Raw genomic sequence first — 17,807 nt, 5'->3', positions numbered from 1 at the left:
GTTAATCCCAGCTCCCATTTCACCCCTTCATGACCCTCTTTATGTGATAACGAGAGGGACTCGACTGGGCGTGTCAGTGGTGCTCTCACTTTGTGTGTGATGGCGACGGTGAACGCGTTGGATTTCAAGTTTGAGGAACGAGATCATATAACCACATTAGTTAATTATAGTAATCTATAGGTTCGTAAGTGCGTCGAGTGAAGATCTCGTCATAAACGCGGAGAGCCAGACTGAATGGGATTGCACGTTTACTGGGCATAGGTTAGTTTGAAGGGGCTGACATCAGTGAAAAATGAAAGAAGTATTGGTGTTTGTCCTTGGGTTTGGTGTACAAGTCTGTGCTTATGATGCCGTTATTAAGAAGAACATTGACGTCAAGGCATGGGATGGATGTGGCCATGAGTGAGAAGAGGTGAATTTGATGGTAGGGTGAAGACTATTTATTTAAGTATGAAATAAAAGTGCGAAGGTCGTTTATGAAGTGGGTCCATATCATGAAGATATCATTGATGTAACGCCACCATATGTGGGGATGGGGAGGCGCATGCTTGAGGGTGTCGGTCTCAAATTTGGCAAGAAAAAGATATGCGTATGAGGTCGCCATGTGTGTACCCATAGCTTTACCATCTGTTTGGAGGTAGAAATTGTTATTGAAGTTGAAAATGTTCCTGGTAAGAATCATCCTGATGAGATCGCAAAGAGTTCCGTGCGTACATGATGTGGGTGTGGACCGGTCGCGAGTATTAAGAAATCAGCGACGAACGTTGATACCCTCATTGTGTGGGATGTTAGTATAAAGCGAGGAAACGTCAAGCGTGACAAGGATGGCGTTACGGGATAAGCGTCCAAGTTCGTTGTTTAGGAAATGTGTGGCGTTTTTGATGAAATAAGGCGTGTTTTGAACGATAGGCCAGAGATAGCAGACAACAGAGAAATGCGGCTGGCTGGAGACATGGGTCGTCCTGGATTTGCCCTGTGTGAATTTTAGGTAAGGTGTAAAATCGTTCTGGTTTGGAGTAAGATTGTACAAGAAGTTTTTTTTGTCTTGTCGTCGATGATTGTGTCTTTGTGAATGTTCTGAACGCATATACTCGTATGCGTGTCTGGATGGCCCTTGTGATGTCATTGTCAAGTCATGTTAACAGTCTTGAGTTGACGAAAGAATTCGTTTATATGGTAGTGTAGCAGCTCTCGTAACCTGCTATTGTTTGGTATTGTCATCCTCGGAGACCCAGGGGCAGATCGCGGAGGCAAGGGGAAGTCTGAACGGGCAAAAGAAAATGGCGACAAAGAAAAGCATAATAGGGCTACTACTATGCTTTTCTTTGTCGTCATTTTCTTTTGCCCGTTTAGACTTCCCCTTACCTCTGCGATCTGCCCCTGGGTCTCCGAGGATGTGGTATTGTAAGCAGCTTCTATTATCTTTAAGTATAAGTCACTGTTTCAAATGTTTAGTGTTGGCTAGGGCAGCGAGCAAATCACATCATACGTTACGAGAGCTGATACATCACTGGTTTACATTTTCTAGTCGCGGTCGATGATAAACTGTTCCAGATACTTGTCAGTTACAAGCAGTTTCAGTTGTCTCAAGAACGAGCCAACAAGCTTGGTAAATGTAGCCTGCAAGCAGGCTAGGTAAGGTCCACCTCCATTTTATCACAGATGCAATATCTACTGAAAAGAAATGCATTCGTTGTTGTTACTCAGTGCATGAAGAGAAATACAGATGTGCAATTCAAATTGTTGCTATTGCTTTCTTCACTGTGTATCAGTTTACTCTTGTCTTCACCGCCACCCCCCATCCCGAGTGTTGAATTTTGAGAGCCACAGGGCCTTGACCTTTTTACGCCAAAGTGCATGCTGAAATTTATGGCCCGCTCATCCACACGGCCACGTGCATTCATTGACATGAACTATTTAACTAATGAGTTTGGGGGGGTTCTTTACATAAAAACAGTTCAAGTTTCTAGATATCTATTCCTTTAATGCAAATAACTCCCCAATTACTGTGTTACGAGACTGGTAAAAATAACGAATTCACATGAGCAGGTGTTTAAAATATCATTTAGTTCTTGTAGCCTTCACCGAGTCTCACGATAGCAATAGTTATAGGATAAAACAAGAGTCCATGGGTGATAGTACGCGCACTCTCATTGGTCAATAGCCGTGTTTAGATGAGTGTGGAAACACGGCTATGACATCACACGAATTTTGATTGGTTATGTGTTGTCACGCGCGTTTTGATTGGCTGGTAGGAAATATGAGCGTGTATCAAGAAAATCTGTTTCAATCAAGAAGTGAAAAAACCAACCTTTCCTTCATTTGTCGAATTATCTTTGAGAAATATTTTATAAAAGCAACAGAGCATAGGGCTTTTTCCGTGTTTCCATAGCTTCATCTAAACACTCGGGGGAGTTAGGAGACTCGTGTTCAGAGGAGGCTATGGAAACACGGCAAACGTCCTTTATTACTTAACACTGAACACGCTTTAGGAAGACGCTTTAGGAACACGCTTTAGGAAGACGCAAGGATGATGTCCTTCTTTTAGCCCTTGTAAAACGATGCGTGAAAGCAAAAACTCTTGATCCAGTTTGATGACTTCATTATCACTCACTTCCGATTTTGGCAATAGGGACAGAGTGGAGTCCAATTCGGTCTGTAATCATACGAGTGATTAACAAAATCGGACGACCGCGTAGCGGGAGTCCGATTTGTTTAGACACGAGTACCAATTACTCATAATGCATAACCATTACAATTTCCGAGAAAACAAATGCATTCCTTTCTCACTGTCTAATGTAACAAATTCGTCCATTTTGAAAATCCCCAGTTTGGTAGGTTAACTGGTTGTCGCTATGGTGATTGTGCTAAATTCTGTGATTGGTGGGTTAAGGTGATTCCTTTTCTCAATTGTTCCCTACATTATGCAATGTTTAAAAAACGAGCAGCAGTGTTTTATCGGGGTTTAAAAACACGAGGCGTCGCCGAGTGTTTTTAGACCCGATAAAACACGTGCTGCGAGTTTTTTGAACGGCTTAAAAAACATTCCACAAAGAGCGTGTCCCTCTGGACTCAAAACAATGGTTCAAATTGTGAAAGGTGAATATTAGCATACAAGAAAAAACAAGCGATGCCTTATTAGTATTCTTTATATAAAGAATACTAACGATGAGTGTTTTATCAGGATTTCTCAAACTCATTAATAATTCATCGAGTGATAAACCAATTGCGTGTCCGCATTTAGGTCACATGGATGCACCTTAATACCGCGGTAAAAAACAGCGTGTTTGGAAATCAATTAGAAAAAGCAATTTACAACTTCAACAAAACGGCCCACTTGTCTTTGTACCATGTACTTTTAGGCTTGGACTGTACAAGCAAAGAATTTTCTTCTTGCACACTTTTGGGCGGTCGAAACCGGCAAAATTCATCTTCAGCTAACCCGTCCATGTTTCGAAACTAGCTGGACGCCACTGAATGCAAATTGTGGCTACTTGAAAAACACGGACATTATCATCACAAACTGTGCCCTGATTAAACAAAAGAAAGCAAAAATCACATGCTTATGTGATTTTTGCTTTCTTTTGTTTTCTTTTGTTTGCAATTAGGCGCTGATTGAGAAGCTATTTCAAAAACTCGTGCTTCGTGTTTTACCGAGGTTTCCAAACATTCGAAAACATCAGTTTTCTCGTGTTTGGAAACCTCGGTAAAACACTCGCACTCGTTTTTGAAATATTACATAAAGCTCATACACGTGACGTTTTATCGGTGTTTTGATAGGCTGTTAGGCTCATGTATTATTAATGTTTTTGAGGTGACTGGAAATGTGCAATTAAAAAAATAGGTCACCAACCTCGTTTGCGAGATATTGACTTACTACTCAAGTTACTCATTGAATCATTGCGACTTCATCTATGAAGGACAAGTTTGTTCCATGGGTTCACGCTACGTTTTGCAGGAACAAAAAGCACAGCTTTGACGTAATTCTTGAAATAACAAAACAGGTGTATTGTGTTGTTCAAAAGGAATAACGGCACAGGCACACGTCTTGAAAAGGCACTGACTACAAAAATTCCTCGGGTGCGTGATCTCGAGGAGACAATTCTTGTGTCCACGAGTGATGTCTAAGAATACTTTTTTCCCTGTAACTTTTTTTTCTGACGTAAATTTTTATTTTTTTTTTTTTACTGCGTAAAGAGGAGGAGTAAGAGAATGAAATTATGCCAAAAAAAAGATAGGTCACCAACCTCGTTTAGGAGAACAGAGGAAGGAAACCAAGCTCGACCCCTCGAACAACACGTCTCCCCAACAGCGAGGTTTCACTTTCACTCTCGGACTGAAATGACACTTAAGCATCATCGAGGCTCTCACTCGACTTTTTGGTTTACAAGAGTCTAAAAGAGTTTCTCGTTTTGCTCTTTACTGCTGTGCTCTGAAAACGGCCATTCTTCTTTCTTGCAAGCTTTCCCGCACGAAAGGTCGGCATTTTGAAATGTTTTTGGCCACGTCCGATATATCAATATTCACACATGGCTACGAGTCTTTATGGTTAAATTTAAACATTGTTTTGTTTAGAAATATCCGTTGAGACTGGTGAGACAAAGAAAACAGAACTGAGCCGTGAAATTTGACCCTAAAGCCTCCTAGCCATGCCTGAATACGAACGTGGCCTACACTGTTATGCGCAGAACAGGATGCGCAGTGCAATACTAAGGAATCACCTTAAGTTGAGTGCACTGAATATGATCGCCTGATGTACCTGTCTGATTACAGGTGTCTGATTACAGCCAACTGTCCGATTACAACCCTGCACAATAGGGGTAAAACAGTGAAAAATAAAGTAGTTAATGCACCAATCAAATTTGAGAAAATTGTAATGGTTGTGATTATACTAGTGGATGCTGGTGATCATTCGTTCACAATTTCCCAGCGAAATGTCTGTCGCTGGATGCTTATGCTTTAAAATAAGCTAAATGTAAGTTAAGGCCATCACTTTTTTACCTTAATTCAGTAAAACGTGACCTCTTAAGTTACGTTTTGTTATTTTCTGCCGATGCCAGGCTTAAATTATTGCTTTATATTTAAAGCGCCTTTCACCTCAACATACTTTTCCACTTTATTTATTCTCCGAAATCGTCCCGATTACATCGTGTAGTTTATAAGAACCATTGGATTGAAAATTCACTTTTTTATTTGCTTTGAAAGACGGGAAAAGTGGTCATATTTTGATGCATTTTGATGCATGAGCGAACAATGAAGTGGGATGGGTTCAATAACTGGTTGATGTCAGACTGCTTTGCATTGATATAGTTCTTTGAAAACAAAGATGCAAATTAATTTGTGACGTCAACCCGGTATAGAACCCATTCCCCTTCATTGCTCGGTTATTGATCAAGCCAATGAAAAAGTGAAATTTCAATCATAAGGTCTAAGACGATTTCGGAGAATAAATCAAGTGGAAGAGTGTGTTGAGGAAATAGGCATTTTTTAATACATGCTATGCTTTTAGAGACTATTCTATTTCGATTCAATCGTTGATGAATTTACAACTGTTATTTTATCCGAATCAGTGCAGATTTTGTCTTTTGTATCGATAATAAGTCCACTTTTGTGTTTTTTAAGGTGGTCAGAATTCACCACATTAAGTGGTTGGATATAGTTGAAGTCTTCCTTTAATGCACAAAAATATCTTAGGCATAGGTGAGAAATGGCTCGGGGACCCGACCTCGTGAAAACCTATAATTTTATGACTTTGAAATTAATACGTCTTGATCCTTGCGCTGTTCACGAACGTCTTTCGTTGAAAGCTCAACATCTCTCTTTGAGCAAAGGAAGGACAACCTTGTTCCAACTTGCATCCCATCTCGTCCTTTGAAAACTTGCCAAGTTTTCTCTGAAGCTCGTGAGTAACGGTTTGCTCAAAGGAAACCCTTTGAGTAGTTTCTACAAAGTAAGGAACGAAACCAACATGGATCAAAAAAACATTCCAAGACTTATGATAACAATAATTAAATGAATTTTATGTCCAAGCCCGTCAAACGGCTTCAAGAAGCGTTGTACTCTTTTTGAGCTTAAAGTGTTGTTCAAGATGGTAGAAATTATATTAAATGTTATCATCATCATCATAGCAGCCTGTCGTGGGCGACAATGGCTGTTTCATTTAGGTAGACAGCTCAAAACGTGACTGCTTCGACCTCAACCTCGTTCCCAGCGTCTCTTTGTCGATGGAGACCCTGGGAACGAGGTTTCTCCGGCCTCGTTGCCATTGAAAGGCCAGGTAACCGGGCACACACGCCTTTTGCACAAATTATACCTTGAGTTGTTGGGCCAGTTCTCTGCTATCATGGAATATCAAACCGTTTTCTTCATGTTTTACCAACTCGTGTAAACTAAAACAGGGAAGCAAAAAGTATCGTTTCAATCAATTTGTGCGGAAAGTCTATTTCGGATTGCTGCATAAGGCATTCACTGATTAAGGACATACTCCAAGGGAAAAATTACTTGATACTGATGTAATCCTCACCATTTAAAGTGTATTGCGCACACTGGAAGGCCACAGCCAAACATGTCAACAACCTAACAAAAAGAAAGTTTCACTTAAATGTTACAAAGCATCTTTATTGCACAGTGTCAAATAGTGATATCACCTCACTTTTTTACAACTTAATTGTCTTTTATTTTTGGGTTGGTGCAATGGTAAGAGCATTCCCCTTCTACCAATGTGTCCGCCCAGGATCGATTCCCGGACTCCAGGCCACAAGTGGGTTGACTCTGATCCAAGAAGTTTTCCCCCGGGTTCTCTGCTTTTCCCCTCTAATAAAAAATATCATTACATTTGACTGGTTCTGATCTACGTTGATTTGTAGTCTCCCCAATTAGTAGACCACTCGTGCACGGGCAAATAACCTGAAGACTTAAATAGAGAACATTGGATGGGGGGAGGGGGGGGGGGGGTGAGTCTTTGGAAGAAAAGATGTCGACTTTGTCGACTTTGCGATTGAAGAGACGTTCTCGTTGATGTCTTGTGTCCGTACATGTGGTATTTTCTAAACGAGTTTCAGAAAGCCCAAGATTGTAGTGCTTATGAGTTCGTAGTGAATAGTTTAGTTTAGTGAATAGTTTATTTGAGTAAAACATTGCAGCCAAAGGGCTGAATTGCGTTATACATTAAATGCAAGAGTATATACTAATAGACAACTATCTACAATAAAAATTGAAAAAGCTGCGTTTGGCTCTATTGTTTTTAAAACTACCATCATAAGTTCGAGAACGTCTTAGATTATACTTAGACTTATGCAAAGGTGGTAATAGCTTGTGTAAACGATGAGAGATGTCCCCTTCTATTGAGTTAAAGATTGACTGGCTTAGATGATGGCGATGCTGCTCTAATTAGTCTAAATTTTAGGATCGTCTCAGTAAGTTTGATTTGGACAAATTATTGCTAAGACCCTCTTTTGCACTCGCTTTAAGTCTTTAATCAAGTACTCAGGAAGTGAAGAGTGAAAAACTGGTATGGCATAATCACATACAGACCTTACACATGTGATATAAAAACTGACCGTTAACTAGTAAAAGAGGCAGATCATCACGAAGTTTTGCGAAGGTTATTCGTAACTCTTTACATTTTTCGTTAAGTTGGAACCGTAGCGTAGCGTTTTATTTATTTTACTTCACATTTCGACTAAAAAAAATAGGGTTGTTAGAACAGTGCACTGGAAATTACAAAAATTGTGGAAAAGGGGTGTTAACTAAAAACGGAGTGCGCTTTAAAAATAGTTTAATTGACTCTTAATGTATAGAGATAGGAATATCATCCCAATAATACCAACCAAAAATCGTTGGTCAAACCTTCTTTATATATCTTCTTGTGCACTAATATACCCTACATCAGCACTGCCCGTGAAGAAATATCTCCTACAAACTGAGTTCAAGGGCCATGCTGAAAGGTACGGCTCGTGTCAGTTTTTTTCCTGGTCAATTGATGCAATTTCGCTTTCGGGCCAAACGTTGAACTGGAAAAAGCAAAGAGCCGTAAATTACACTGCAGCCCGAAAACCGTCGGTGACAAGGTTATAGTAAGATATGAATTGGATTTCATGGCAAATCAATAAAACAGGAGGGCACATCGTGAAGTCAAGCGAGCCTGCTTTATTGACCCATCACAGCTACCTCGGATGAAATAAGGGCTGAGAGGCCACAATTCCGGTTATAAATAGTCGTAACAGAATAGATGGTAATTCAGGTTCTAGCTCGAAAATGCATAGAGAGTCATGGAGAATCAACATTGGAGGAGGGAAGGGGAAAAGTGAGCTCCGTGATACAACATTGGTGTGTAAGATTGCATGCGGTAACTGATGCAGACTGACCTTCATGGGCAGATCGAGTCCTGAGGATGATTTATGAAGACACACGCCAAGGTCGGCAGAACCTGAAAGTAACGTACGGCAGCACTATATTTCATGCCGTAACTGACATACTCCAACGTTAAACGACCAAATCTTTCCCCTTAAAATGTGTTACGAACGCAGTTGAAGCACGTGATCAAAATGAAAACCTGGGAAAGCCAACAAAGCGGAGACTGTGCTACCGCATTATTTAAAACCGGAGTTCCGGGTAAAGTCAAGCGATATAGATGCTCCAATAATGAGCTTTAGGTTGTACAGACGTAAGATGTTTCGAATAAGCAAAGAAGGTCTCCTTGCATTATATCATTTAAACTAGTTGCCAATAACATGATAGCATGATGATGCTGAAGGCGTCACCAAGTTATTCCTAAGATATGCAAGCACCCTTGCAAGAACTTTCGAGACCTTATCCAATGGTTCCCTAGCCTGCGTAGCTGGAGGTTCTGTTAACTGAATGCGGAACGCAAGAGAACTCGAGCGGTTTTCCCTTACCCCAGCCTTCTTGCGCCGCTCGAAATCTCTCGAGCTCCAAAAAGAACCGCCAGCTCAGAGAGTACAGGAACTGACCGTCCCAAAGCCTGTACTGCATCGATATCGTACCGTAGCTTTGTATGTTTACCGTGATTTAAATCTACGTTATATTCCAGATGTAAATTATGAAAATAAACGTTAAGAAAACAAACCTAAACTTCACACCGGCCCTTTGTTTGCATATGTAAATCACTTACCGAGCAGTCTTGGGTAATCTTCGGGTTCCAGCCATGGAGTGCATATTCTGACATGTTTGAAGTTCTTTTTGTTAATGATTGCTTGGTAGTACTCTTTTAGCGGACCCTTGCCTGAGAAAGAGTACAGCAGGAGTTGAGTTGAAAACCATGGCAAAGTTCATTTGGTGAGAGGAGATCAAAAGGAACTCACCAGTTATGGCACAAACTAACGAAGGAAGGGTTTCTTCATCCTGACATATGAATTTCTCATAAACTGCAATCAAAGACAATTCATTCTAAAGTAAATATTTAGTGTGTTTGCCTTGCAAACGTAGTATTTATTTGTTCTTTACTTTGCTCCGAGAGGTTTTCTCTGGGTACTCCCGTTTTCCCCTCCCCTAAAAAACACAACCTACGATTTGACATGAGTTGATTTGATTTGACTTGTGTACAGCGGTGTCCCCAATTAGTCTCAAGCACAAAAGTTCTCTAATTGGAAGAGACTGTTTAATAGGCAAATCAAATTACAGCAGATCAAAGCGAACACTCCCAGGGCCGTTTTGATGAGAAGGGAAAACTAGAGTACCTGGAGAAATACCTCGCAGAGAACCAACAAACTCAACCAACATGGTTCCGAGACACACTGGTGGGAAGACAAGTGCTCTCACCACTGCGCCAACATTGCTCCCGACGAAAATTCTTGATTTTCGTTGGGGAGCAACATGTATTGTTCATGGGAAACTGCTATCTTGTGCCTTGCCTTGATTTTGTGTATCGAAAATGTGTTGGAATTTTTTTTGTCTCTTTGGTCCACTTAATAGTAAGAAGAGTTTCCTAAAAAGGCACTTCCCCTTGAAGCGTTTGTGTTCGTAAACAGAAGGCCCAACACGACACTGGATGCAAATTTTGAATTTCCCTTGAAAACAGAACATGTTTCGCGTTTGAAAGAAGCCTAAAATTGCCAAAAAGGTCAGGAATCTACCGACCTCGTTGAAATGTTTTACACAACTTCAAAAGACAGTGGTAATTTGTTTTTCTGTACAGAGAATCTTGTCCTTTAAAGTCCTGAATGGACTTTAAACGGAAACGATTTGATCTCTTACCCTCTAAAGCTTCAAGTAGAATGGAGAAGTCTTCATCTTCTGTGTTAAAAAAGAACACACCAAATACATGGCATTGTTACCCACATACACGTATGCCGCAGAATTGATACATGTGTTGTTTTTAGTGAAATCATGTGATTACCTGTACAAACTGGCTTGGTTTACCTAGTGGTTAACCAACAATTGGATTTAATGAAAAGCTGCCCTCTTTGAAAATAGTCAGCTGCACGTTTGCTTTCTTTCAACTGGTTTTGTTACTTCCTCTGAACGGCCACACAATTTTGTTAGTCGAGTGAGTATTTTTTTTTTCCCAAAGACCAACAAAATTGCACCAACCCGTATATAATATAGAGAGGGCGAGGGCAATTTGTAGTCTTTGAAATCTGTTACAATGCATATTTACTCCAAATGCACGAGAAATAATTTCATTAATTAATATGTCTAGTGCTCGTTGCCAATACAACCCGCGCTCTAATTGGCTAGGTGCTAGAAAATTATTCTACAATGACACCCACATGACCCACTGGCCGATTACTAATTATGCAAATTAGAATGAAACACAGAAGATAATTCGGGCTTTGGAGCATCTCCCGTAACGTATAATGCGATTGGCTTGCTACTTTAGCCAAAAACAAGATCAACTAAACAATTGCAATTGAAACAATGACGGACTTCAAAACAATAGAGGCTGCTTACAATACCAAACAATGGGAAGGAAGGCAATGAGAGCTGCTACACTAATGGATAATTCCAACGCCTAACTGGCACCTTTCAGCAAATGTTCATTTACGTTTGTTTAGACGTTGATTCTTGAAAATGTCGACGCAATTAAAATCATTTGTCAATAATATAATACATAATACGCGAAATACGCGTTAGTCCTTCAGGCTTGTGCGGTTTCAAAAGCAAAAGCGCTCATATTATCTATATAAAGCAACATAACAAACAACTTATAAACCTCGACCGTCTGGTGCTCAGGAAAATTTCTAACCTCAGCCGTGCTACATTCAATGCATACCAATTAACCAGTAGTGTAGCAGCTCTCGAAACCTGCTATTGTTTGGTATTGTAAGCAGCTTTTATTGTTTTCAACTCTAAAGTCATTGTTTCAATTCTTTAGTGTTTTGTTTTTGGCTTGCATGGGTAGTAAGCCAATCACATTATACGTTACGAGAGCTGCTACATCACCCCAATTGACACAAACATGAAGAAAAATCAATCAATCGAAAAGAGAAACCTTGTGAAAATTTATACACATGTAAGGTTTGAGGTACCTGTCCAGCTCGTGCTGCTGACTAAAAGAGCTGATCTTTCTCGTCTATAAAGGATTCGTCCATCCCTGAGTTGGATTGTAAATGCTGTCATGGATTCAACGTTTTCCACACATTCTAAAGAGCTTACAGTGGGGAACAATACAACATATGGCAGTCAAAACTGTAAAGTTTACCACAATATGTCCTACACTGGTAAGGGCATTCGATCACACATGTTACGTGTAAGTTAGTTTACTGAGCTCGTGACTCATAAGCACGGTGTTTTGTTACCTTTCTGATGCGTTGAAAACCTCATATCTTTCAGAGAGTTTTTGAAACAACTGAAATAAAATGAAAGCGCAAGCCTCACTCAACTAAACCCTTTCAGTCCTACGCCGCTTCATGGATAAATGGGTTAACAACATCTAGACCCACTCAAAAGCTATGTCCCCTTTAGTCCTGAGAGTGAGACTTCACAGATTTTCCTGTCCGACGCCAGACAATTACTATTATTAATAGGAACACTTACAGATTTCACTCTGTTTAGAGCGGTTTTCAATAGACCAATACGGCTTTAGAACTCAATGTTGTACCCAATTCAAATCCTTTGGGAATAAAACGTTTTGTTCCAAGTATTTCCATATCATTTGAATGTGAATGCAACATTATCAGGCAACTGCAATACACAAAGAATCTTAACTCCGACAGATTTGAATTGGGTACAACATTGAGTTAGCCGAATTGGTCTATTGAGTGTCGAAAGCCATTAGCGAATTGCATTGGTTTTGCATTACTTCACTCAGTGATTGGTTCAAAGTTCCCGCGCCATTTTGTCAATCAATCAGAAGTGAAACCAAAACCAATCGTTGCTCGCGCGTGCACAGTTTCCCGCGCTTTGTGTCGGCTACGTGCAATTACGTCGAGTTTTGATTGGTTTACTGGATTGTCTCCGTCCTTTTTGATTGGCCAAAGTAATTAATTTGGTCTTGGATTGACACTGGTTCTAGTCAAATGACGTCTTTGGATCAAAACATCAGTAACTGAAGAGAGTTTTCTCCTTAAAACCGAAATATGGAAGCTCGGATGGCACGAAGGTGGAAGAAATCGTGAAAAAAGGGAGAGTCTCTAATTCAGTGGCTGAGCTTTTTACAACTAGGGATCCTGAGGATGATTTAACAACTTCACCGAAGTGGAGGTGGCTAGTGGTGGATATCCACCACTAGCCACCGACACCCAGCGGAATAGTTGTTTTAGTACGGTATATACCTACTTAAAACAGTGAGATAATTAATGTTAATTAAGAAGACGAGAGGACTCTAAGGGCCGATTTACACGATACGATTTTGTCGCATGCGTCAAGCTCACGACAGGCCTACGACATGACTTACGATTGTCGCAGCGTTTTAAAACATGTTTTAAAATGCTACGGCATTTTTTCTGACGTACACAACAATCGTAAATCATGTCGTGGGCTTGCCGTAAGCCGTTGTCGCATGCGACAAAGTCGTACCGTGTAAATCGGCCCTAAGATGGTGATGACTCAGCCTGCAGAACAATTCTGCCACTAAATTCCAAATTAAAATCAAGGAAGCATGACACGTTAATTGGGACACGCCCGTGTAAATCAACAACCTGTTAATTTGTCTCTTTATTTTTAAGTTTGTTTTTCTTCGTTTTTCTGAACATGTTTGGTTGTCCGCTAATATGTCTATTCATTTTCTGTATTTCATTCCATGTATCATCTGTTGTTTAAAAATGTGTATTCAGTATATTGCACGTACTATTCAAATTCACTCTCACACTGTAACTGCCGATAGTTCTGTCGAAACATGTCTTCAATTAAGACTCTTTGGCAAAATCTAGTGTATGTTTTCACGATACAGGAAATACGAATGCCTTATATTTTCCCTCAGCAAATCAGACAATTTAATATTTGCAGAGCCGTTACTTTATGCAAGTCCTCAGATGTTGACAATCTTCATGCCAAATAGATTTCTGATCAGCTACCCTATCATATGTTTGTTGATAGTATGGCTATTCCCCTGGAAATGTGAGGCTTTGAGAAACGTGTTAACCTCACCTTATGTTGAACTGACATATCCATAGCATGAAATCTCACTGGGGGTCTGTCATACAGAGTAATTGCCCTAAAACCGAAATGTCACAACGGTATCATTAGCTACAAATCCTTTTAGAACTCTCCTCACTTTTAAAATGTTCGACAAAACGTATGTATAGCAATTTGCTGTATGTTTACACATAAAGTAACATTCTGCATGTGTGCACTTTTGTTATATTTTTTGAGAGCATGTGCTTGAGAACATCTGAAAATGTTCTGTTTCTGTTTTGTTTTTGCGAATCAAGTTGTTCTCACTGAAGGAATCTGCCAAATAAACCTGCATACAGTTCAGTCTCTTTATTACCCTCTTTCGATTTTTCTACAATGTACACACCAGTAGCCTGTGTGATTTGGAAGGCACATTTAAGTGATACAAGTGCACCCAAGTGAACCGATTTTAGGTCAGTTTAAGATGAATTGTAGCTCAGGGAATTCAAAAGGGGTTTACGAACCGGGAATCTCCATAAATATTGTTAAGTCTTTCAATCTGTTCTGACCCCGCCACCATTTCTTACCTAAAACACTTAACTGGTGATGATACAATATTATGTACTGTACTCTAACCTGATTCCCCATTGTTCCCACAAATCCTTCTGCATTGCCTGAGTGACACACAAATTGCTCGAGGACATGCTTCCAAAAAAGAACTCATACCTACAAACAATGTTGATAGAATAAATACCTCTTACTAACTAAGTTTGAGCTCCATACTCTGAAATTTTGGACCGAGTTTTTTCCCATTGATTTAAGGCCCAAGCACGAAACATGCAGGCCATAAATAACAGGAAAAATGAGGATCCGCAATTTTACCGACCAAGAAAATAAGGTTAGTAAGATGCTTATTACCGTATATCTCTAAGTTAATCAGACACACGGGACGGGAAAGGAAACTAGTTAAAGCCTTGTTCAAGCAAAAGGTTCAACTTTCACTAATGCCTCGCTTTAATGTGTCGGGAAAATCCCAGACAATCAGGGATTTCGGAGTTTCCCAACCACCCCAGATTTTACCAACTAATGAAAACCATAAATCGTAGACATCCCCAATAATCTGTAATCTGGGAGGTTGGCCCTTCAGCCTAGTCTTACCACTTTGCTATCCTGACAAGTAGATGCTCACTGTTTTTCACTCCAAGAGCCAGAATTGTAAAGCCATAATTGTGCCAATCAATAATGAAATGGCTACAGCATAAAATGCTCACCACCCAGACTGCCGCGAGAGATGGGATCGCTGGAGGATTCTAGTAATGATTGCAGAAGTAAACAATATTAGTGACAATTCCTTCCTAGGAAAGACACTTAGTTATAGCTTTTAATCTGTTTTAGCACAAGGCAATTTTAATAGTACAAAGGGCAAGACAAAAGGGTTAACCTTTTTAACTGGACTAATAAGTTGGGTGTACCTTCCAGCCCTGAAACGTTTTCAGATCATCCTGATGGAAAACTGTCAAATTTACATGAATGATGGAAAGGTGTAATGGGCCCATAGGGAGGATATGATACATTTCATCTGCATCATTCATTTATTTATTTGTAAAAAAAATTGAGGTGCTTGACTTTTAGAGCCAGCAGACAGTGGGACACATGGTCCATTCAGGACCTAGATAAACGACCTACCGGGAAGGGGGGGTGCCCGTCATTCACTGTGTACCTTTTCGGGGTTAAAAAAGTGGTTTTGGTACCTCTTGGGGTGTTCAGGCTCAAAAGGTCCACAGCGACAGCTTTAGCGGTACCTTTTCGGGTGTTGAGCTGAAAAATTATGACAGGAGGCATTTGACGATTTAACTAATTTTCAATTTTGTCTAATTAAAACCCATAATTTGGTACCTCTTAGGGGTGGAAAAAATTTCATGCCACGCCCACAAGACAGGATCTTGATACCTCTTAGGGGTTCTTTTCAAATTTTTCGAGGAGCACCCACATCATTTTTATGTGGGAGTGCCCCCCTGGGAAGACCTACAGTCTCGGTCACAAATGTTGTAACACAGACAGAAATTTGCCCCCTCTTCCCCTTCAATGTTGATGTTTATGGGTTAAATTGCAAAAACCAAACGGTAAATGCAACATTGAAGGAAGGGAGGATGAGGGGTATGTTTAATAAATAGCTTGGATGCACTTTATTTGCTGTTGTAGCGAAGTGTTACACTTATTTATGACCGAAGTGGTAGTTCCCTAGGAATTCTAGTAGTTCAATAAGTAGAGAATCCGACCAGTGTTACGGCGGTCACAGGTTCGATTCCTCCCCAGGACTTTCACTCTGATTGTTCACTTGTCCTTTTGCCAGTTGCATGTTGCCTAGCAACTGGTATCATACTGTCAAATTTCTTTACCTGAACTAGAAAATGTGTACATTGAGATCCACAATGCAGAAGGACGAAAAGGAGCTGTAGGAACTGGAAAATTGCTTTTGTCACGAAATACAACAATTTAGGCAGACCTGAAAGAAAGGAGAGAAATAAGTCATATCCGTGGACTTAAGGCCAGTTTACACGGTACGATTTGTCGGCCGGTTTTGTAGGGCCGATAGATCGTACCATGTAAATTGCATAAAACATGTAATTTTTCCTCCAAAGCCCTCCCAGTTGTTCTTTTAGTATCCACCGTTTTGAATGCTTTTATTTTCTCAGTATTTGTGCACATTACCCACTCGCATATCCTTTGATTGACATGGCGGTTTCTCTCTAAGTGTTGGCCCGACTTCAAAAAATCTGTTGCAATGAGTCTGACTGATTTTCATTCCCATGAATCGGTCGTTCATTGGCTGTCAAAATACACACAAGATTTGCGCTCCGACGCCATCTGCCAATAAATCGGGCCAACAAATCGTACCATGTAAACTGGCCATTAAACCTATGCATGAGTGGAATACTCCCTTTTAAGACCTCAATAGAACATTAATAAATAACAAAATAATAAAAATTGTAGTCTAAGTAGCCCTACGTTATAGACTAGACTGTGTATACAAGTTGTGGCTGAAATTGTTTCCTTGGTTTAAATTTTTTAAACCAGTTTAATTTTTATTTTTACTTGAGAAAAAATTTCAAGCAAAAAAAAATATTAACTTCAATGTTTACAGTAATTAACCCATTATCATCTATTACTTATTTCAAAATTAACATTTCTCAATTTCTTTTTAGCTCAGTACCCATGCAAAGTTCAATATCACTGGTCCATAATAATTATTTTTCCAACATACAATTTACCTAGTACTCTGTGGATGCACTTGCCTCAGCCTATAGCCCTGTCGCATAACAAGGGAAAGCTGCTAACCTTTCAAGGTTTCTGGGAATTCTGATAACATCCTTATGGTCACATTTTCATTGTCTGTGAGTTCCCAGATTGGACTGGAGCCTACATGTAATAATATAAGAAAATAAATTGGCGTCATTCCAGAAAAAAAATAATTCAATCGGTCAGTGTAAAACGCAGACTGCAGACCAGAGGTAAAATGCAGACTGAGGTTATAATTTAACTGTTGAAAAAGCCCAAACTCATTAGAAATGCTAACAGTTAAGCCTAAATATTGTTTTAGGTGTAATTAGGCCTAAGGTTAGCATTTATAACGGGTTTGGGCTTTTTCAACAGTTACATTATAACCTCAGTCCGCATTTTACCCCTGGTCTGCAGTCTGCAGTCTGCGTTTTACACTGACCGCCCTCTGAATGTACTGCACCCATTGTCTACCATCACGTCTGCAGCAAACAGTAGAGAGCTCGTTCTCTCCTCCGTGGAGGCTTCTAGGAAGGGGGATTTCCCTTCAAACCCTCCCCCCCCCCCCCCCAAACCCCCAGCTTTCGCGCGCTTTCAGTAGATGGTGAGATAAGTAGCCTAGATAGACAAGCTTTAGGTCAATTACTTTCCCTCTTTCTGTCCATGAAATACCTCCAAATCCTACAAGCTCTACATCATAGCCCGCCTTTGCACAAGAAAGTGCGTGGTACTGCATGCGAGGACTTCTGCCAACATCTCCAAGAACTACGATACAGATCCTCGGTTTGCTGTTGGTCTTTCTTCCCCTTAGCCAGTGCAAAACAAGGAGCAATATAACGACAGGTCCTATCAAGAATGCTATCAAATACATCAATCGTTTTTCAAATTTCCAGCTACCTAACGTCAAATTAACTGAAAGCAGAAGTCTTAAAGAACAGGGACGTTTTCGTCTCGTGCCGGGGACAGGGAGGATGAAAATTTTTTGTCAAAGGGAACGATGTCGGTACAATATA

The 17,807-nt window shown here is 40.1% G+C and overlaps 1 protein-coding gene across 3 annotated transcripts; it reads right to left on the bottom strand.

Moving 5' to 3' along the window:
• Positions 1 to 4,860: 4,860 nt before the first annotated feature.
• On the bottom strand, positions 4,861 to 17,799 carry LOC137970740 (chitobiosyldiphosphodolichol beta-mannosyltransferase-like). Of its 3 annotated transcripts, XM_068817295.1 has the most exons (16): positions 17,692 to 17,797; positions 17,467 to 17,600; positions 16,855 to 16,935; positions 15,915 to 16,021; positions 14,674 to 14,825; positions 14,152 to 14,241; positions 13,549 to 13,615; positions 11,760 to 11,809; positions 11,490 to 11,611; positions 10,216 to 10,254; positions 9,324 to 9,386; positions 9,134 to 9,244; positions 8,367 to 8,428; positions 6,524 to 6,576; positions 6,314 to 6,389; positions 5,672 to 5,943 (listed from the first exon to the last, which is right to left on the bottom strand). In XM_068817295.1, exons 2-16 carry the CDS (start codon positions 17,528 to 17,530, stop codon positions 5,809 to 5,811), a joined length of 1,272 nt encoding a protein of 423 aa, XP_068673396.1. In that variant the 5' UTR covers positions 17,531 to 17,600; positions 17,692 to 17,797; the 3' UTR covers positions 5,672 to 5,808. The 3 variants fall into 3 exon arrangements, 2 of the variants coding, with proteins under 2 accessions (XP_068673395.1, XP_068673396.1); XM_068817294.1 differs by having other exon boundaries at positions 4,861 to 5,943; positions 17,467 to 17,799; XR_011116858.1 differs by lacking the exons at positions 5,672 to 5,943; positions 6,314 to 6,389 and adding an exon at positions 7,849 to 8,012 and having other exon boundaries at positions 6,537 to 6,576; positions 17,467 to 17,791.
• Between the last annotated feature and the right edge of the window lie 8 nt (positions 17,800 to 17,807).

Source organism: Montipora foliosa, chromosome 9 (genome assembly GCF_036669935.1).
Source record: "Montipora foliosa isolate CH-2021 chromosome 9, ASM3666993v2, whole genome shotgun sequence".
Classification (NCBI taxonomy): Eukaryota; Metazoa; Cnidaria; class Anthozoa; order Scleractinia; family Acroporidae; genus Montipora; species Montipora foliosa.
The sequence above is the reverse complement of the archived record's forward strand: the minus strand, read 5'-3'. Positions and strand labels throughout refer to the sequence as shown.

Bases quoted from the DNA above. Each gene is read 5' to 3' on its own strand.
- LOC137970740 (XM_068817294.1), bottom strand. From the start codon at position 17,665: ATGTATTTGATAGCATTCTTGATAGGACCTGTCGTTATATTGCTCCTT. The intron at 13,616-14,151 runs GTTAGAGTACAG...TTTCGGTTTTAG, and splicing joins TGGGAACAATGGGGAATCAG to GGCAATTACTCTGTATGACA. The intron at 11,810-13,548 runs GTGAGGTTAACA...ATTTTATTTCAG, and splicing joins ATATGTCAGTTCAACATAAG to TTGTTTCAAAAACTCTCTGA.